Here is a 22029-nt window from a genome sequence, read left to right as displayed (position 1 = left end):
TCAGTATCCCGTGTAAACTTTTTTCAGGTATTGAAGTGGTCTTTCTCAGTTAAGGAGCCCCTCATTGAATACATGGATTAACCATGCTGACAAAACACACTTCACTGCAAAAGGGTGATCTAGGGCAGTATTCAATGGGGTGCTTATGCTCCTGCTGATTCTTCTGCGCCCCACAAGCAGCGCTCACTGTTTACACAAAGAAGATTTAGCCCTTCCAGGGGCAACCCGAAACTAGCGGAAACCCTTGTTTCTGAAGAAAGCAGGTCAGTGGAGCATAAGGGAGCTCTGCCAGCCTGCCTCCTTCCAGGAACAAGCATTTCTGCTTGTTTCAGGGCTTCCTCTAGTGCTGAATCTCCCCTGCGTAAGCGGTGGGTCCCACTGGCACAATGGAATCTGTGGGGCCCACAACTTTCAGAAGGGAATCGGCAGGGCAGAAGGGAATCAGTGGGGGCATAAGAGCCCTGTTGGATACTGCCTCTAAATTCAGCTAAATACTATGGGTATGAATCAGAAATGTTCATGTGTAGCAATAGTCTAGGTAATTTTTCCTCCATATGAGGGTTTGTACTGTTCTTTGTGATCTGTGCACATCACACACATATATTCTGTTATAATTTACAAATGTACTACCAATAAAATTTTCAACAAGACAACTAAAACATCAAAACCTGAGCTAAAATTGCCCTTGATCACTGTCATTGAAGAAAACTAAAAATGCTCACAGGGGTCTTCAGTATGACAAAAGTCACTGTATTTTTACTCACTGATGTATTAGGATTTAGTGTTGCTACATCAGGCTATTGATGTACTACCTTAAACTTCATCTCAGGGTTTCATTCTCCTAGATGGATTTATGATTAGTGCAAAAGCATTTTATTTTTCAATTAAGTTCTTTCCAGATGTTTGTAAATTTAGTAAGAAAACGAATGTTTGTGCTAGGACTTGAAGGTCTTCAACATCTTTATGGGCTGTCCCACATTTCCCCACTGTAAATCTCCTCCAGGTGTTTTGGAAAGAATGTTTCCTCTTGACATTCCATGTTCTCTGGATTGGTTCATCAGTCTGTGGAAAGTTGCTTGATCAAGGAATAGATTGTTCTCCTTCAAGGTCTCCAGGGAGTTCTAAGGAAAACATGGGGTAGAAATCCTAATAATTGATTCCATAGATTTTGGAAATTTGTATAAAGTTACATGTTATATAGAAGTTCAGACATTTAGGGTGCATCCTATGCTGGCTCGCTGGGGAATGGGGAGATGCAGGACCTTTCCTGTCTAAACATGCATAGGATTGTGCCCTTCATTGGGAATCTTGATAAATTCTTCCTCGTAGATATACAAACCTCCCAATCCCAGGTCCCTCATACAGCTTCTATTTCATGTTCCTATTTGAGCCATCCTTTGTTTCTAAGAATATGCATGGTAGGAGGGAGGTTCCTAAACGCAGGGCAATGTAAGGAAAAGGACCACCTCAGCAACTTTAGAAATAGAATTTCTGCCTTATTTATGTACAAGAGCACAAGTTGATTTGGAAAAGGTGGTTTTATCTTGGAAAGAGTGTGGATTTACTGTAGGAGATTGCTTTGCTGTATAGTGTGGCTTTTTTCATTGTAACATATGGCCCATACTGGATACTGCAGGTAATCCTTGGATTACTTAGAAGTGTAATGTAGAGAAGTAGGCATTGACTGGCTGCGTAATTTTTCTATGAGCAGGATTTGACAGGAATTTAGGATCATGCTATCAGATTATTCCAAGAAAAATGACACAGAAAACCACATCCAACATAACTTTTCACATGTATGCATTCATGGGATTTCTTCAGAAATTCATCTTGTGTTGTCATTTGTCTTTCAACTTCAGGGTTTTTTTTTCATGTTATTTGTTGGATGGTCTTGAAGTTGTTATGCTACAACGTCTTTGTGTTTTGCTTAAAATATTTTGCTGCATTGCAATAGGCACCATCCTTGATAACATTTCAGTGCCTATTAAATCAGGCATTTGGTGATTTTATTATTTATTTAAGGTATTTATAGGCCAACTTTCAGGACAGGAGCCCTCCCAAAGCAGTGTACAACAATAAAATGTATATAATTTTACTAATTTTAATACCTAAATTAGTAGATTTTTCTGTTTGTATTTTATTTTTATTGTCATTTTAATTAATTTTATACACTGCCCTGTGATGTAATAATGAAGGACAGTATATAAATATTTGAAATACTAATAAAAATATAAAAATATGTGGTCAGTTTCGGACTGAGGTCTCTGCTTTACTGATATTTTTTTGGGTATTATTATTAAGTAGCAAACATGGCTAAAATGTATGAGGGTATATGAGAATTTTTGTAGTGGTGGTGATAAAGTGTGCCCAATAAAGTAACACAAGCTTCTTTTTCCCTGTAGCTTTAAACAAAAAATTCCACTTAGGACTCTAGCAGGCACTTAATGGTTGAAATTTCACAAATAAAAGTGAATGATGATACGTGCCATGAACAAACTCATTAACCACCACAGTCAAGTCTAAGAACATGTACAGAAATAAAGAGCTATAAACTGATCCTTTCTGAGTTTGTTTTAGGTCTAAGTATTATTTTAAAGATCATAACAAATGGTGGCAAGTTCTTGGTGGTATGGGGATACCAAGTCATCTTGTCTGCCTCCTGAGGAATCTGTATAACAACCAAGTAGCAACGGTAAGAACAGACCACGGAACAACGGACTGGTTTAAGATTGGGAAAGGAGTACGGCAGGGTGGTATACTCTCACCCTACCTATTCAACCTGTACGCAGAACACATCATGCGACGTGCTGGGCTTGACGAATCCAAGGCTGGAGTTAAAATCTCTGGAAGAAACATTAACAATCTCAGATATGCAGATGATACCACTTTGATGGCTGAAAGCGAAGAGGAGCTGAGGAACCTTATGACGAAGGTGAAAGAAGAAAGTGCAAAAGCTGGGTTGCAGTTAAACCTCAGAAAAACCAAGATTATGGCAACCAGCTTGATGGATAACTGGCAAATAGAGGGAGAAAATGTGGAGGCAGTGACAGACTTTGTCTTTCTAGGCGCAAAGATTACCGCAGACACTGACTGCAGCCAGGAAATCAGAAGACGTTTACTTCTTGGGAGGAGAGCGATGACTAATCTTGATAAAATAGTTAAGAGCAGAGACATCACACTGACAACAAGGTCCGCATAGTTAAAGCAATGGTATTCCCCGTAGTAACCTATGGCTGTGAGAGCTAGACCATAAGGAAGGCTGAGCGAAGGAAGATAGATGCTTTTGAACTGTGGTGTTGGAGGAAAATTCTGAGAGTGCCTTGGACTGCAAGAAGATCAAACCAGTCCATACCCCAGGAAATAAAGCCAGCCTGCTCACTTGAGGGAATGATATTAAAGGCAAAACTGAAGTACTTTGGTCACATAATGAGAAGACAGGGCACCCTGGAGAAGATGCTGCTGCTAGGGAAAGTGGAAGGCAAAAGGAAGAGGGGCTGACCAAGGGCAAGATGGATGGATGATATCTGGAGGTGACGGACTCGACCTTGGGGGAGCTGGGGGTGGTGACAGCTGACAGGAAGCTCTGGCATGGGCTGGTCCATGAAGTCACGAAGAGTCGGAAGTGACTGAACAAATAAACAACAAAATTATTTTAAAAATAGGGGCAAGTTTTTCAGCATCTGGAAGAACAGTGCAAGTTCCTCTGTGCTACCTGTACCTTAACATTACTGCCATCGCCATTTATTTTCCTGACTAGAGATGGCCTTTTTCTTAAGGAATACCTTTTCTTCCCTCTCTTCCCACTCCCCTCTACTTACTTTGTTAGAATAGTACTTAAATGTATGTTTCTGTGTGTTTATATTGAGACTGGAGTCTGGTATTTGTTCTGACAATCTCTATGCATAATTTTCCTAAGGGATATTTAAGGACACGCTAATTGTGTTAAGACAACACTCTTGAAGTAGATTCAGTTCGCCCCTGCCCCCTTACACAGCTTCTCACTTTTTTAGTGTGAGTGGTGAGGGTGGGGTGCAGCTTTGATCTCACTGAACCACATCCTATTTTAGAAGGTGCTGTCTCCCAGCCCTTTAGGGTGCGATCCTATGCATATTTAGGCAGGAAAAAGTCTTACAACTCCCAATACTGCACAGCCAGCCATGGTGGCTGGGAAATGCTGGGAATTGTAGGACTCTTTTCTGTCGAAATATGCATAGCATCACACCCTTGGTTGCATCAGTGCCATATTCACGCAAAATGGACCCTGGTAGTATGAGAGAAAAGGGACCTGCATCAGGGAAGTGAGGTCATATATGGAAAGAAGTGCACCAATAGGTCTGGCAAACAGGCTGCAGCCTCAGAGGGAGTAGAGCCAGTATCTGGACAATTTTTTTTCTATCAATGGCAATATAGCTGTGTATATATATATATATATATATATATAGAGAGAGAGAGAGAGAGAGAGAGTGTCAATCTAGCAGAAGGGTATGGTCCTTAATATTAGTCCTGGCCCGAAATTCATCATGTGTCTGTGTCCCAGTGAAAAGTGTGTAACTCTCCATCTTCAGGCTAAAAACATGAAAGACCCAATTTTTTTTCAGCTTCCTCTTGCAGATGTGTGTGAGTGTGTGTGTAAAAACTGGAGACCATTAAGATACTGCCAAGACCAGTTTTGTATGACTATTAAAATAGGCACCACTCCACTAAAATTATGACTTCCTATGGGCATGGCATTTAATGATGTGCATCTTTTCTGTGAGCAAATATTTACATTCACTAAATAGTCCGCTCTTGTTTTGCTTTTCAGTATTTCACTTTCCTGGCTAGCACAACTATAACATCTACGAAGTGAAGGATATGTAATGTTACTCATGAATTGGTGTTCACAAACTGTCCTTTTCTATGCATTCTAAAATTTTAATAGAATACTTGCTTTATATTACAAACAATATGTTCAAGAGCTTTAAGCACACTTGTTGACATTGAGGATAAAAACGAGCTTATTCTGGATAAAAGTTAGCATGTAGCTAGGCCTTCATGGTCTTTATTAATTAGCTAATATCACCATTTTCACTAAAAATTGTGTTTATGGCAGCTCTTAGTTTTCTGATCACCTCTAGTTTGGGTTTCCTTTTAAAACTGTTCAACAGAAAGTAAAATTTATCTTTATCTAAAGCTTTTTCTTAGCAGACCATAATATTTAACTTGGTTAGATCGTATTATATTACTCAGTATGAGAGTGACTTTACAGAAGGACTTTTATGAATCTGTGCTTCTTCTTTTTTGTTTTACTTAAGTTAATGCCAAAACAATGGGGATATATGTATTCTATGCTACTGAAATACAAAGTAGGAACAATTGGAACAATAGGGGGCTTATGTGTATCTTCCCCACCCACTTAACTACACATAGAATATAATGTTCAAACCATGTTGAATCTGTACATGTGATCTTCCTTAAATGCAGTTTGTCCATCTTTTGAATCATTGGGTTAAGGAGTTCCAGTATGCACATAAATGTGGACAGCCAGGTTCAGACAGTATGGTATTATATTTCTTTTCATTGATATATGCCACTTGGCTTACATTAGTCTAAAACAATAAAAAGAACAAATGAACCATATCATCAATCATACAATAAATACTATAAAATATATAAAAAAGAGCAGAATATAATATAAACAACAGTCTAGAACAATTCAAAATAAGACTGGCAAAATCAAAAGGGTTAACTATCATTCTAAGAGGGCTAAGGATGTAGATTGGGTAGTCTTCTTCAGGAGAGAATTCAACAGAATGGGTACTACCATCAAGAAGGCCCTTGTAGGTGACAGTCTTGCCTCCCTTGAGTTCAACATTTGGCAGGGGGAGTTCGTAAGGGTTCTTTCTTTGAAATACATTCTTTCAAATATATTCTACACATTTGTAAGGGGGAGGTGATGGCATGTGCTCCAATTAACACATTGGCTATACTCACCAAAATATCAGCTCAACAGTTTGGCACTAATTTTGTAGAAAGTAAAAACAACATAGATTTTTTTTAAAAGAACTATCACCCATTCTAAGCTTTAAGTCACAGGAATGCTTCTTCAGGTCACTCTTGTGTCTAGTAATCTTGGACAATTATTTCACAGTACCCGATAGAAAGCTACATGAAGAAAATCTTGGTGTATAATAAACAGTAGATAGGCCAAAATTTTGGGCTCTGTAAACAATTTTGTTTACATGCAAAATATGAAAAACAAGATTTGGGGGAGGGCACTTTGTTTGTTTTAATGTGTTTTGGATCCTCTTGGCCCCCAAATAGGCAAAAGCTGTTCAACTAACAACATTAGACTCTTAAATGAACTGGTGTTGGAAGCCAAGCAAATCCTGTGTTGAATTATCGGTTTAAGGGACAATTTAAAAATATAACCATTTAACTTCTGCCACTGATTTTGTTTGTAGGCAAAATCCCTGTTTGGTGACTAGAGCGACATATCTTGATGTCCTTGTTCTGCTGAATAATTACCTTGGGAAATACAGAATAAAAGGTAAGTTTGAGCTAATGTATCACTTGTCTGCCAGTAAGAGAACTTTGAAACCAGTACTTTAATGAGTGGGATAGATTCACTATGCATGGGCTTCTCTTCCTAATATAAAACACCTATGTTGAGGAAAAACAGAGCCTTCTCAGGTTTGATGAAGACAAAGCAAAGATAATCTTATGTCAAGGCCCAAAGTGTCATAAAAAGTAGGGAAAGGAGTAAGACAATGTGATTTACATGTCTGTGAAGGGGGGACTTAGGAAAACAATGTTCGTAACTCCCCCTTCCCTTGCCCCAGCAATATCAATAAATAAAAGAAGTGAAAGACACTGTCTGGGCTGTCTCCATTTCTTGGCCCGCTTATAGCATACATGAAAATTGGGTTGGGCAAAGAGTTTGTACTTTGCTTGACAACTCCCTAAACGTCTTTGAAGAGGCCAGCATCATACTTTGAGAACTGCTTCTGGGTCTTACTGAACCTTTAATAAAAACTATCTCCTAATAGTTTTAATGCTAGGGTAAACAGCTATAGTCATCTCTGTTTTTCTTAATTGTCCCTCAGAGTCTGTATAATGTAGTTGTTAACCCTGACAACATCACTCTTCAGTTCTGTATACCAATAAGCACATTATCAATGTTATATAAATATCAAATAATAGTAGGAATAATAGTCCTGGGTAAGCTGGTATATCTACTCAATTGCATTCAAAATACTGTATGACTGGGATCACTTCCAAGAGGACAAGGAGAAAAGTTTTATTTCTACATGAGTCATGTAGGTAGTTTAAAGTGATGGAAAGTTCAAGGCCTTTCTCCAGCTCCAAATATCTGTTGGGTCCCACCACTCTCCTACATCTGTACCCCCATTCCCCACTTTCTTGTCCATTATGGAAATGATTGCTGTGGGAGTGGCCATAACTCCTTTTACACCATAGCCCTGTCCTTTGTTTGCTCTGAACTGAACACTGTCTCCAAGCTCTGAGAAAGAGGCAAAGACCACTCTCAATCGAGAAGTAGCATGCAGTCTGGTGGGAGGAGTAGTGCTATTGTATTAAGTTCTACTTTCCAAGTAGAGAGAACTAATGAATTGAAAACTACTTCCAGTCCTGGTTGCTTTCAATGTTCCTCCTAGTTTAACTATTATATTCCTTTGGGTGTATTTCCAGACATGGACAAGTATTGTATTGTTTGTAAAGTTGTTTCTTGAAACTAAGTAGGGTGCGTTTGTTCATGTGAAAACAAAAATGAAACTGTTTCTTGATGTTTTTGTGTGAAAGGCTCTGGGAAGTGTTGCTTCCAGACTACTGAGTGAGCTTAATCAGCACAAAATGGAATTCAGCATAATGAGCCTATAACTGGTTAAATATGGATTACTTCTGCTTAATTATGCCTGCCATAGAGAAGCTATAGCTACAAAAACATTTCCAGAATTTGTCTGACTTGTGCTTACCGTCATTTTTGTCACTGATGTAATTTGTCTTTAAAAGTACTCTCTTTAAAGCAGGGGTGGACAAGTTCCGGGGTGGGGAGGCCATACTGCCCCCCCAAACCCACTGGGGCCCTCACCCCACCCTGCTGCTGCTGAAATTGCCACTGCAGCTGCAAAACTGAGGTGAAACAAGGCATTGAGACCATACCTTATTTCAAAGGAGAATCACTTTTCAGGGAGCATGATTCTGCTTGCTGACAAGGCATGCGTTGGAACAAAGATTTTTGAGCAACTGAATAGAAGTTATATAACAGCACAGTGAAGAGTGATTTTTAATCCACTAAGAGTGATGATAATTTAATAATTAACACGAATAGCAGTTAGCCTAAATATGTATGTATTTAATTAAAATATTTATATACCGCCCTTCATTATCAGATCAGAAAATGCATTCAAACAACAATAAAATATAAAGATGCAAACAACGGCAAATATAGCCATTATTTCCTAACCCAGTTGATCCATCACATTTGCCAATCCCCCATGATGTCTTTATGAACACTTGTTTTCTAAAACCTTGCCAAATGCATTATTTTTCTTACAAACATGAAAGCAACAGTCATCACTTCCAAATAAAATATTATTCTTAGCCATATTCTTCCCAGAAAAAGTGTAAGGAAAGATATCTTTTGCTTAACAGCAAAATTGTAAAGTGTCTGACAGCCTAGAAAAACAAGATAAATTAGACTGTCTGCATTTTTCCCATCACTGATTTATAAATATTCAAAAGTGGTATATTAAGTTCTCCACTGCTCAGTCATGTTATCCTTAAAAACAATGTCCAGTGTTCCTATCTAAGGTAAATACATTTTTTCATTTTGATTAATTAGAATGTGTGATTCTTAACTTGATATTCTGCCAACTATAATAAATATTTTTCAGGTGTATTGCTATTTTATCTTAACCCCAAATATGGGTTTCTGTGACCCATATTGAGAATAGTAGTGAAAATTTTAACTGTTTGTTTAAATGATGAGCCAGTCTTAGTTGTATATAATTTTAATAATAAATTTGTAGTACTTGATCTCAAAAGAAGTTAAATGTTACTTTAATAAGCTTTTTGGGTTTCCTGGCTTCAAGCTCATAGACAGTGCTATGAGCTCGGAGCCGGGAAACCACGCTCCCCTCCCCCTTATAGCTGGCGCAGAGAGAACTGCACCAGCTACCCTTCCATGCCTCGCTGTGCTCGTAACACAGAGCATGGAGAAGACAAAAATGGGGTGTTCTGGGGTGTTCCCGGGGGCGGGGCAGGGACCATGGAAGCTGTTTTGGACAGTTTCCTATGTGGCCTCCAGCCCCGTTCCCACCCCCTCCCTGAAGCTTTGCTCAGACACCTAAAATCAGGCGTCTAAGGCAAAGCACTGGGCGGCTGAAGCACGGAGGGAATCCTCTTCTCCACACTTCAGCTGCCCTGCATTGGATAGGTGGTCACCTCCAACTTCAGAGGAGGTTGGAGGCAACCAACTATCTCAATAGGATTGTGCCCTAAGTGTATATATATTTAAAAGTGGTGACTTTTGATGTGATGGCTGAGGGCAAAATGTACATCTTCAGTAAAATTAGAATTTCATTTAAATAGATTCTATCAGTCTCTTACCACCCCCACTCTCCTGTATCATGATGGTTTTTCTCTGTCACCATTTCAAAAGTGGGAACAGTGGGAAATTGGCGTTCAACATCTTCTATGTGTACATTTCAAAAAGTAGATCTTTCCCCCCATCTTACATGGGAATGGCTCTCAACAAGAAGGAGCAACTGCCATTTGTAAAACGACTGTGTTCCTTTCTGTTAGATTCTGCACCAGCACCCATCTTTCTTGTTTTTGTAACTTTCTAAGAGGTTTTCCTTGAACATCTGTTCATAATCTTTAAAATATTTTACTGCATGTAAGCTGCCTACTGCTTTGTGTAAGGATCTGTGGATTGGACTGTTAATCCAACATTGTAGAAGTGAACTAGAACACAGGCCCAAACTAGATACTATATGGCAAAACTTTGACTGGATCTCCTGACATCTTTTTCAAATCTTAAAAGCAGATGCAGGAAGGAGGCAAACTGGACTGAAGCAGGAGTGCTGTGGGAGGAGTGTCGAACTCTCCCCTCTGAAGCCATTTTCCTGATCAGAATCTCAATCTATCAATGAAACTAATAACCTTCATGAGAAAAAGGAAAAAGATGGGTACCTGCCTTTTTCCAGCAGTGGAGCTAACAGCGTTGAGGGGGCAATTTCAATTGGGAACATGGCGCTAGAAGCAAGGATTTTTTAAAAAGAGGAAAAGATCAGTGCAGTGGCCCTAAACCAGCTGGGGCTGCCCCCTCCAGTTTCATCTAAGCTTTGAAAAAGGCGGCAGGAGAACTAATCATAGAACTCCCACATCTCATCTAGTTTGGCCCTCAGACTGACTCTTAAAACCAGTGAGCAGTGGGAGAAAGCAAGATAGGAAGAAGCTCCTGTAGCCAGTAGCTCCCTTCCTTATGGTTAGCATAGGAGTCTTAGGGGCTGTAACACTAAGCCTCTGCTGCTCAAAAGAAAAAGTTCCTCTGGCTGTTTCGCTGCAGGATCCTCTCCCCACACACCCACCTTTTAAGTCTCTCTTGTATCCCACCCCGTGGGGGCAGCACTGCCTCATACTTGTGAGAACCACAACTTTAATCTACTTTATCATCTTGGCTTGGATACTCTTTAAAGCAGCTTCTTCCTTAATGGGAGTTTCATGCTCTCCAGTCTCATGTTTAAACCCCTCTAGCCTTTTGGCTCCAGAAATACAGATTTGGAAGAGGATGTGGCAAATGTTCTATCCAAGATACCCACCCACTCTTCGCTACTAAAAGAAAGGACAACTGGAGTATGTATTTCATCTCTTTATAACCATCCTCATTTTTACATAGCAATTTAATAGCTTCTTTTAAAATATTTTTCTAGTCTCTGAAGCCAATGAATCCAACTGCTTAAAGTTCTCTGTCAATCCTCAGATTGTAACTGAATGATATTGAACATAGCACATCAATGTATTTTTAGATGGTACATTTTTAAAAAAGTCAGTTGGGCATTTGGAAGACTGGTTATGTGCTATTAATTTGGCAGCACAAAATTGAAGAGGTTTGTGAGAGTTTTACATCAGTATGAGCATTTCATTCCTAATACCAGGCAAGGTTTCTATGACAGATATTGAGCAGACTGTTGTGTGACTAGCCTTTTTTAGTTCTGTAAAGTACATTAGAACATGAGTTGCTAACCTATAAGTGGCACAGGCAGCAAGAGCCTGTGGCATCCTGGATGATAGCAGGAAGAGCCCCTAGGCCTGGTTGTGACATAGTTTGGCCCTCAGACTGACTCTTAAAACCAGTCAGCAGTGGGAGAAAGCAAGATAGGAAGAAGCTCCTGTAGCCAGGAGCTCCCTTCCTTATGGGTAGCATAGCAGTTTCTATGCCTGCCCACCTTTCTCTCCCATGCTGTCTGTTGCTCATGGGGCCCTGCATATATACTGCAGAGCTAGAGGGGTACTTTCATTGGTCTTCATTTTATGACATACTTGCCAGAAGGCATTCTAACCCCACCACTGCATTAAAATATGCACTACAAAAAATGCCAAACATCAGACAGCTGTTTCTATGCAAATGAAATATGGTTCACCTACCTTAGGGTCATCTCTATACTAAATGTCTAGAGCGTTTCTAATTTAGGAATGTATCTGCATTTTGTTGAAGGAGAACAGATAGTAGATAAAACTATATTAAGTTCTCAGATCAAAGCATTTTTTGCAGAAAATGTTTCATTTGCCATATACTAAAAATAACTAGGCACAAATATCTTCATTTAATATCAAAGCCTGTTGCAACTACTTTGGATCTAACTTAAGAATAGTAGTTCTTCACTCTTGATAACAAAGACAGCTTGCATTCTTGGGCAACTGCAGTTGATTTTATCTTGGAAAAGAGTATCTTGTTTATGTACATATAAATATAAAAGTTTAAATAATTGGAGTAGCATACAATATGCTTGCTCATGGGTTTTTGTCTTCTGTCTATATTCCCCTGCCCCCATTTATCAACACCTTGTTTTGTCATTTCTGGGTTTTGTTTTAATAAAATCCTATGAATAAAATGACAATCTGTTCTTGTGGTTTATGTCAAGGACAGTGAAGTACGATCAGTGCACTGTTGTACATGTCTACTCAGAAGTAAGCCCTATTCAGTTCAGTGGGGCTTACTTCCAGGTAAGTGTATAAAGGACTGAAGCCCTGGTCTGACTACTTATGTGTTTGAGCAGTTGATTTAACAGGTTTGTAGATTAGTTATATAGACTTTGGCGTGTATTTTTAATTTGAACTTGAAATTATTTTTTAAAATATAGCACTCATTGATAAGAGGGTATTATAATGAATTGCACTCACTCTCATACCGAATTTTAGTGGTGAGTGCTGAAAGGATTGTAACAAAAACGGCCACTGAGAAATGAGAAAGAAGTATCAGTATGCTCGGGGAACCCTGAAAAAGCTCACTGAGGATTGGGCATGCTCAGTAGCTCTGGAATGTTGACTCTTAGTTGGTAAGGAAAAAAAAAGTGGGAAAGTCCTGATTGAGGTCATTACAGCTTGTAGTATCCTGGAGGAAAGCATTGCTTGACTGGTAGGAACCATGAACAGGAACACTCTTGCTAGGAGGTTAAGATACATTTTATTGCAGATTCCTGTTGTTGTTGCTTAGATGCATAGAGCTCTCTTCATTCCAAAAGTCTCTTTAAATTTGTATTTCTAAATGTGTTTTGAATTTTAGGTGTGAGCTCTGTAACGCACGAAAATACTTTAAAAAAATTATTCTTAAAATCCTTATGAGGAGTCATTTGGTGTAATGCTTAGATGTAACAGAATTTTCTGTAACTAATTTACCCAAAGATATGATATCTGGTCCCAAGTCATACTGCATCTAGATCAAGGACATAGCCTTATAGTACATTAATTATGTCACTATATTCACATTTCATGATGCCACACTCAATTCTGTACTTTTTGAAAGTGGCTGACCTATGCTTCCTTAGAATCTTCAATGCACCCCAAGAGATCATCTTTAAATTTTCAGAATTCTTATTCTGACAGTTTTCATCCCTCATAATTACTGAGATGATCACAAACATTTCCAAAATGGTCTTCAGCACATTACTTAGTACTTGGTATTAGGGATGTACAGATTTTGTAAAATTTGTTCTGTCTGCATTTTGTGGATTGTCAGGTGCCTTCCTTTTTGTTATTTGCTCATAGGCAAAGCGGATCTTTTCAAATTTCTCAAATTTGCGCAAATTCACATGAACAAATTCACACTTGCAAAAGTGCACGAATCCCCTCCAAATGCATGAATCCCCTTGAAACATGCATTTTCATGGTTTAGTCTATGGGGGAAGTGCACATTTTCAGCAGGTGTTTTTTTTATTTTATTTTACGTATTTTTCTATGACTAAATCTGTGTAAAATTCCAGAAAGTAAAAGAACCAGTCTTCAAGTCCACAGAATCTGTGTGACTCAGGAAAAGCTGGTCCACTGCAAAATCCATGGGTCAGGTTCATAGAAACCCAAACTTCTTTGATTTCATTGCGGATTTCTCTGATATCCCAAGCTAGTATTGCTTTTCATAAATCTATCCTTCCCTGTCTGTAATCCAACCTTCCCCATCCTGGTTTCCTCCAGATATTTTGGGACCACAACTCCCATCTACCCAACAGTATGGTCAGTGGTCAAGGATGATGAGAGCTGTAGTCCAAAACAAGGACTTAATTCTTTATTAGAGATCACCAGTATCTGAGAATTCATCTCATTTCCCTCACCATCATTGGTGCAAAAAATGGCAAAGGTGTTCTTTGTGATGCTCTGCTGATTATTAAGGTACTATGAGAGTGCTGTGTCCACTCGCCATAGTAACCCATCTGAGCTGCAAGTATGTCAGCCTTCCTGTCCGTTCTTTCCATACAGTAGATGGCAGTGGCCTGAAGTCAGGCTTAGAGATGTGAAGGCCTGGAAAAAAAAAACAGAAACATTTGAAAAAAAACAAAACACCCCAGTTTTTTTCCAAGGACCGTTTTTGTTTTTTTCTTTAAAAAAAACAAAAAAAAACTGGAAAAATTGAACAGCTTTGGATTATGAAATATTTTCTATTAGAATTTAAGACCAGGTGTTATATATATATTGTTACCAAGCTTTTATTCCCTTCCAAATGATTTCTATAAACTATGTAATAAGACTTTTATAGAAAGATTAGAGAAGAAAAGTGTCTGGAAATAATGAAGCCATGGGGTAAAATGTCTTTTAATCCTCTCTATAATATTCTCAGCATAGTTATTTCTTCCATTTCTTGTTAAAATTATAGATCCAATGTATCTTTTACTGTTATACATTTTGAGATGCCAGGTCATGCTCAATTTCCCACCATGTGAATAGAGTCACCATATCATAATATGGAAGAAAATGTACATTCTTGACAGCTTGGGTTTTGTTCTACAAGAGTCCTGTGTTTCTGGACTTGTCTTCCTCTGCCTCCAGTTCTTCCTGCTTCTTCTGGCTTCTAGCATGATTCAGATGTTTCAAGGACTACTTGCTGAAATTCCCTCTGGTCAGACATAAACTAGGGATCTAAAATATGTTATATATACAGTATATAACTTGGTTTGCTCATAAAATTAATCATTTTTGGTATATTAAGTTTTAAAAATATAGTTTATTCAGACAATAATTTCAAATTTACTGTGCTCACTTTTTAAAGTTTTCAAATATAATGATAATTTTATGAGCAAACCATGTTATACATAATATAACTTTAGGAAGAGGCTGCTTTACGTTCCTAAAGCAGCCTTCCTCAACCTGGTGCCTTACATTGGAGTTTTGGACTGCAAAGGGCAGCATTCCTGACAATTGCCCATCCTACCTGAGGCTGATAGGAGCTGAAGTTCAAACTATCTGGAGGGCACCAGGTTGGGGAAGGCTGTCCTAAAGCAACACAGTGACTTTAGATCTGTAAAGAGTGCTTAAAGAATACATATTGCTTATTTTTCAGTTTTCCCCAAAATTTCTGTTTTTTTCCTGAAACTCCCTGGGGGGAAAAAAACAGTCTTTTTCCATGGCTTCAAAATTTCTGGAAATTTTACTTCTCTGTTTTTGAGAGACTTATCCCAGAGAGACAGAAAAGCAGCTTTCAGGTGTGTGTAGGAATTCATGTTCTGAGCACATATGGTAACACATGCTTATCAATCATTAAACACTGTCCTCTTCTAATTCCCCAAAACAGGCTACCTCATATGTAAGTATTCTGCTTAAGAGTACATGTAACTGTATGCCTCTCTCAGGTTCTCTCTTAAGATACCAGAATCCATCTTACCCAGGTTTGCAAAGCTAATAACATAAGAAGAGCCATGGTGGATCAGACCAAGGGTCCATCTGCCCCAACGTTCTGTTCACATAGTGGCCAACCAGTTGCCCACGGGAAACCCACAAGCAGGACATGAATGCAACAGCACTCTCCTGCCCATGTTACCCAGCAACTGGTGTACATAGGCTCACTGCCTCTGGTACTGGAGGTAGCATATAGCCATCAGGACTAGTAGTCATTGATAGCTTTATCCTCCATGAATTTGTCCAAACCCCTTTTGAAGCCACCCAAAGCGGTGGCCGTCACTACGTGTTGTAGAAATGAATTCCATAGTTTTAACTATGTGCTGTGTGAAGAAATGCTTGCATTGATCTGTCCTGAATCTCCCACCAATCAGCTTCATTTTTAAGAGTGCTTAAAATTAGTATTGCTTTTTTCCCCAATTTCCCCCCCAAATTCCCATTTTTTCCTGGAAAATTTTTTTTTTCCATGGCTTCAAAATTTCTGGAAATTTTACATCTCTAATCAGGGTTTTTACAGCAAATCCCACTCCCAAACTTTAGAAAATCCACCCACGAGAGGTTAGGATGCCACCAACGTTGCTGTTTTTTCAAAAACCCTGTAAAGCCTTCCTGTTTTGCCAGGCCTTTAAGTGAGGATGTAAATATTATATGGCTGTTCATCTTATATGTGCTTCTGTTGTGAGTTATAATGTATTTATGTTCATATTTTGTAGTCTTTAGTCTAAACCACTTTGAGCTTTGTGGAAAATCAATATTGAAATGTATAAATAAATAAGAAAGAGTGGCAGGGATCAATCTGATAGGGTAGGAATAATGCATAAGAACATAAGAGCTTTGATGGATCAAACCAAAGGTCCATCTAGTTCATTATCCTGTTTTCAACAATAGCCACCCAGATGATTTAATCCTCGGCTGAGTCCCCTGGACTGCAAGGAGGTCAAATCAGTCAATCCTAAAGGAAATCAACCCTGAGTGCTCATTGGAAGGACAGATACTGAAGCTGAAATATTTTGGCCACCTAATGCGAAGAGAAAACTCTCTGGAAAAGACCCTCATGCTGGGAAAGACTGAAGGCAAAAGGAGAAGGGGACGACAGAGGATGAGATGGCTAGATAGCATCACCGATGCAATGAATATGAACTTGAGCACCCTCCGGGAGAGAGCGCAGGACAGGAAGGCCTGGCGTGCTATGGTCCATGGGGTCACGAAGAGTCGGACACGACTGAACGACTGAACAACAACAACAACAATCTCAGCATAATTTTCATTGAGTTGCTGGTTGATAATCAACCTCCTAGCCATGTTCTTTGTATTGACATTTAGAAATCACTCATCTCAATTTGAATCAGTGCCAGTTTTCCTTGGGAAGAATATACCTTCTTTTGTTGTTGTTTATTTAGTCAGTCGCTTCCGACTCTTCGTGACTTCATGGACCAGCCCACGGTACAGCTTCCTGTCGGCTGTCGCCACCTCCAGCTCCCCCAAGGTCGAGTCCGTCACCTCCAGAATATCATCCACCCATCTTGCCCTTGGTTTGCCCCCCTTCCTTTTGCCTTCCACTTTCCCTAGCATCAGCATCTTCTCCAGGGTATCCTGTCTTCTCATGATGTGGCCAAAGTACTTCAGTTTTGCCTTTAATATCATTTCCTCAAGTGAGCAGTCTGGCTTTATTTCCTGGAGTATGGACTGATTTGATCTTCTTTGCAGTCCAAGGCACTCTCAGAATTTTCCTCCAGCACCACAGTTCAAAAGCATCTATCTTCCTTCACTCAGCCTTCCTTATGGTCCAGCTCTCGCAGCCATAGGTTACTATGGGGAATACCATTGCTTTAACTATGCGGACCTTTGTTGTCAGTGTGATGTCTCTGCTCTTAACTATTTTATCAAGATTTGTCATTGCTGTCCTCCCAAGAAGTAAACGTCTTCTGATTTCCTGGCTGCAGTCAGCGTCTGTGGTAATCTTTGCGCCTAGAAAGACAGTCTGTCACTGTCTCCATGTTTTCTCCCTCTATTTGCCAGTTATCAATCAAGCTGGTTGCCATAACCTTGGTTTTTCTTGAGGTTTAACTGCAACCCAGCTTTTGCACTTTCTTCTTTCACCTTCATCATGAGGTTCCTCAGCTCCTCCTCACTTTCAGCCATCAAAGTGGTATCATCTGCATATCGGAGATTGTTAATGTTTCTTCCAGCAATATTTATTTATTTATTTATTTATTTATTATTAAATTTATTAATCGCCCATCTGGCTGGTCACCCAGCCACTCTGGGTGATGTACAACATACCATAAAACAATTTAAAACAATAAAATTCTACCATAATTTTTTTTTTTAAATACCCTAACCCACCCCAAATGCCTGCCTGAACAACCACGTTTTTAATGCACGACGGAAGCTCATTAAAGAGGGGGCATGACGGAGTTCCCTAGGGAGGGAGTTCCACAGAGTGGGGGCCACCACAGAAAAGGCCCTCTCCCTCGTCCCCACCAGTCTAGCTGTCCTGGCTGATGGGACAGAGAGAAGGCCATCCGAGGCTGATCTTGTTAAGCGGCCTGTCTGGTATTGCTGGAGGCGCTCCTTAAGATAGGCTGGGCCGGAACGATATAGAGTTTTAAAGGTCAAAACCAACACCTTGAATTTGGCCCGGAAAACAACTGGTAACCAGTGCAACTCCTTCAGCACTGGAGTGATGTGATCTCGCCGGCGGCTGCCTTTAATCAGGCGAGCTGCCGTGTTCTGTACCAGCTGCAGTTTCCGAACCGTCTTCAAGGGTAACCCCACGTAGAGCGCATTACAGTAGTCTAAACGAGAGGAGACCAGGGCATGTACTACCAATGGGAGCAGATGGTCAGGAAGGAAGGGGTGCAGCCACCGTATCAGGTGGAGTTGATACAGCGCTGTCCGGCTCACAGCTGACACCTGAGCCTCCATGGACAGCTGGGAGTCCAAAATGACCCCCAGGCTGCGGACCTGGCCTTTCAAGGGTAGCCGTACCCCATTCAACACCAGGTCAACATCCCCCAGCCTCCTCTTGTCTCCCACCAAAAGTACCTCGGTCTTGTCAGGGTTCAGCTTCAGCTTATTCCTCCCCATTCCGCCACTCACCGTCTCCAGACATTTGGACAGGGATTCTACAGCCAACCTTGGTGAAGATTTGAATGAGAGGTAGAGCTGCGTGTCATCCGCATATTGATGACACTGCACCCCAAACCTCCTGATGATAGCCCCCAGTGGCTTCACGTAGATGTTAAATAGCATCGGGGAGAGGATGGAACCCTGTGGCACCCCACAGGTAAGTGGCCACGGGTCCGAAACCTCCTCTCCCAGGGCTACCCTCTGGTACCTGCCGGAGAGGAAGGACTGGAACCACCGCAATACAGTGTCTGCAATGCCCAACCCCTCCAGGCGGTCCAGGAGGATACCGTGGTCAACAGTATCAAAAGCCGCTGAGAGGTCGAGGAGAACAAGGAAGGAGCATTCACCCCTATCCAGAGCCCAGAACAGAATTTTAACTCCAGCCTTGGATTCGTCAAGCCCAGCACGTCGCATGATGTGTTCTGCGTACAGGTTGAATAGGTAGGGTGAGAGTATACAACCCTGCCGTACTCCTTTCCCAATCTTAAACCAGTCCGTTGTTCCGTGGTCTGTTCTTACCATTGCTACTTGGTTGTTATACAGATTCCTCAGGAGGCAGACAAGATGACTTGGTATCCTCATACCACCAAGAACTTGCCACAGTTTGTTATGATCCACACAGTCAAAGGCTTTAGAATAGTCAATAAAACAGAAATAGATGTTTTTCTGAAACTCCCTGGCTTTCTCCATTATCCAGCGGATATTGGCAATTTGGTCTCTAGTTCCTCTGCCTTTTTGAAACCCAGCTTGTACATCTGGCAATTCTCGTTCCATGAATTGCTGGAGTCTACCTTGCAAGATCTTGAGCATTACCTTACTGGCATGTAAAATAAGTGCCACTGTTCGATAGTTGGAACACTCTTTAGTGTTTCCCTTTTTCGGTATGGGGATATAAGTTGCTTTTTTCCAATCTGTTGGCCATTCTTGTGTTTTCCAAATTTGCTGGCATATGGCATGCATCACCTTGACAGCATCATCTTGCAAGATTTTAAACAGTTCAGCTGGGATACCATCATCTCCTGCTGCCTTGTTATTAGCAATGCTTCTTAAGGCCCATTCAACCTCACTCTTCAGGATATCTGGCTCTAGCTCACTGACCACACTGTCAAATCTATCCCCAATATTATTATCCTTCCTATACAGATCTTCCCCTTCATGGATCACTGCCTTGTTGTGGCGAAGGGGCTTGCGTAACTCAGTGAAGCCATAAGCTATGCCGTGCAGGGCCACCCAAGACGTGGCAGAGGGTTCTGACAAAATGTGGTCCACTGGAGAAGGAAATGGCAACCCACTCCAGTATTCTTGCCAAGAAAACCCCATGGAACGTATCACAAGGCTAAAAGATATGACGCTGGAAGATGAGCCCCTCAGGTCGGAAGGTGTCCAATATGCTACTGGGGAACAGCAGAGGGTATTTCCAAGTAGCGCCAGAAAGAGTGAAGCGGCTGGGCCAAACCCGAAAGGACACTCAGCTGTGGATGTGTCTGGCGGTGAAAAGAAAATCTGATGCTGTAAAGAACAATATTGTTTAGGAACCTGGAATGTCAGATCAATGAATCAAGGTAAGCTGGAGGTGGTCAAACATGAGATGGCAAGATTGAACATCGACATCTTGGGAATCAGCGAACTCAAATGGACAGGCATGGGCGAATTTAATTCAGGTGACCATCATATCTACTATTGTGGGCAAGAATCCCTTAGAAGAAATGGAGTAGCACTCATAGTCAACAAAAGGGTGGGCAAAGCAGTACTGGGGTACAATCTTAAAAATGATAGAATGATCTCAGTACGAATCCAAGGCAAACCATTCAACATCACAGTAATTCAAGTCTATGCCCCAACCACTGAGGCCGAAGAAGCTGAGGTTGATCGGTTCTATGAAGACCTACAACACCTTCTAGAACTAACACCAAAAAAAGATGTCCTCTTCATCATAGGGGATTGGAATGCTAAAGTAGGAAGTCAAGAAATCACCAGGATAACAGGCAGGCATGGCCTTGGTGTACAAAATGAAGCAGGACAAAAGCTAATAGAGTTTTGCCAAGAGAACATGCTGATCATAGCAAACACTCTTTTCCAACAGCACAAGAGGCGACTCTACACATGGACGTCACCAGATGGTCAATATCGAAATCAGATTGATTATGTCCTTTGCAGCCAAAGATGGAGAAACTCCATACAGTCAGTAAAAACAAGACCTGGAGCTGACTGTGGCTCAGATCATGAGCTGCTTCTTGCAAAATTTCGTCTTAAATTGAAGAACGTCGGGAAAACCACTAAACCGTTCAGGTATGACCTAAATCATATCCCTGATGAATATACAGTGGAGGTGAGGAATAGATTTCAGGGATTAGACCTGATAGACAGAGTGCCTGAGGAACTATGGACGGAGGTCCGTAACATTGTTCAGGAGGCAGCAACGAAATCCGTCCCAAAGAAAAAGAAATGCAAGAAAGCCAAGTGGCTGTCTGATGAGGCTTTACAAGTAGCTGAGGAAAGAAGAAGCGAAAAGCAAGGGAGAAAGGGGAAGATATACCCAACTGAATGCAGAGTTCCAGAGAATAGCAAGGAGAGACAAGAAGGCCTTCTTAAATGAACAATGCAAATAAATCGAGGAAAACAACAGAATGGGAAAGACTAGAGATCTCTTCAAGAAAATTGGAGATCTCAAGGGAACGTTTTGTGCAAAGACGGGCATGATAAAGGACAAAGAAGGCAGGGACCTCACAGAAGCAGATGAGATTAAGAAGAGGTGGCAAGAATACACAGAAGAACTATACAGGAAAGATCTGAATGTCCCTGATAACCATGATAGTGCGGTCACTGAACTTGAGCCGGACATCCTCGAGAGTGAAGTCAAGTGGGCCTTAGGAAGCATTACTAACAACAAAGCTAGCGGAGATGACAGTATTCCAGCCGAGCTATTTAAAATCCTAAAAGATGATGCTGTTAAAGTGCTGCATTCAATATGCCAACAAATCTGGAACACTCAACAGTGGCCACAAGACTGGAAAAGGTCAGTTTACATTCCAATTCCAAAGAAGGGCAACGCCAAAGAGTGTTCAAACTACCGCACAATTGCGCTCATTTCACATGCCAGCAAGGTGATGCTCAAAATCCTACAAGCTAGGCTTCAGCAGTATGCGAACCGAGAACTACCGGAAGTACAAGCTGGGTTTCGAAGAGGCAGAGGAACTAGAGATCAAATCGCCAACATTCGCTGCATCATGGAGAAAGCAAGAGAATTCCAGAAAAACGTCTATTTCTGCTTCATTGACTACGCTAAAGCCTTTGATTGTGTGGATCACAACAAACTGTGGCAAATTCTTAAAGTGATGGGAGTACCAGACCACCTTACCTGTCTCCTGAGAAACCTGTACGAGGGTCAAGAAGCAACAGTAAGAACCAGACATGGAACAACCGATTGGTTCAAAATTGGGAAAGGAGTACGACAAGGCTGCATATTGTCACCCTGCTTATTTAACTTATATGCAGAGTACATCATGAGAA

The 22029-nt window shown here is 40.7% G+C and overlaps 1 protein-coding gene across 16 annotated transcripts in view; it reads left to right on the top strand.

Moving 5' to 3' along the window:
• THADA (THADA armadillo repeat containing) overlaps window positions 1–22029 on the top strand; it is a 229432-nt gene that overhangs the window by 162773 nt on the left and 44630 nt on the right. For all 16 annotated transcript variants that reach the window (XM_084828934.1, XM_084828927.1, XM_084828928.1 and 13 more), the window contains one exon: window positions 6444–6529. In XM_084828934.1, the coding sequence (XP_084685060.1) occupies window positions 6444–6529 (86 nt within the window). The remainder of the gene's footprint in view (window positions 1–6443; window positions 6530–22029) is intronic.

This window comes from Heloderma suspectum, chromosome 1 (genome assembly GCF_057233095.1).
Source record: "Heloderma suspectum isolate Gila_16-S chromosome 1, 16-S_ref, whole genome shotgun sequence".
Classification (NCBI taxonomy): Eukaryota; Metazoa; Chordata; class Lepidosauria; order Squamata; family Helodermatidae; genus Heloderma; species Heloderma suspectum.
Note: the sequence above shows the minus strand (reverse complement) of the source record. Positions and strands in the feature narration are given on the sequence as shown.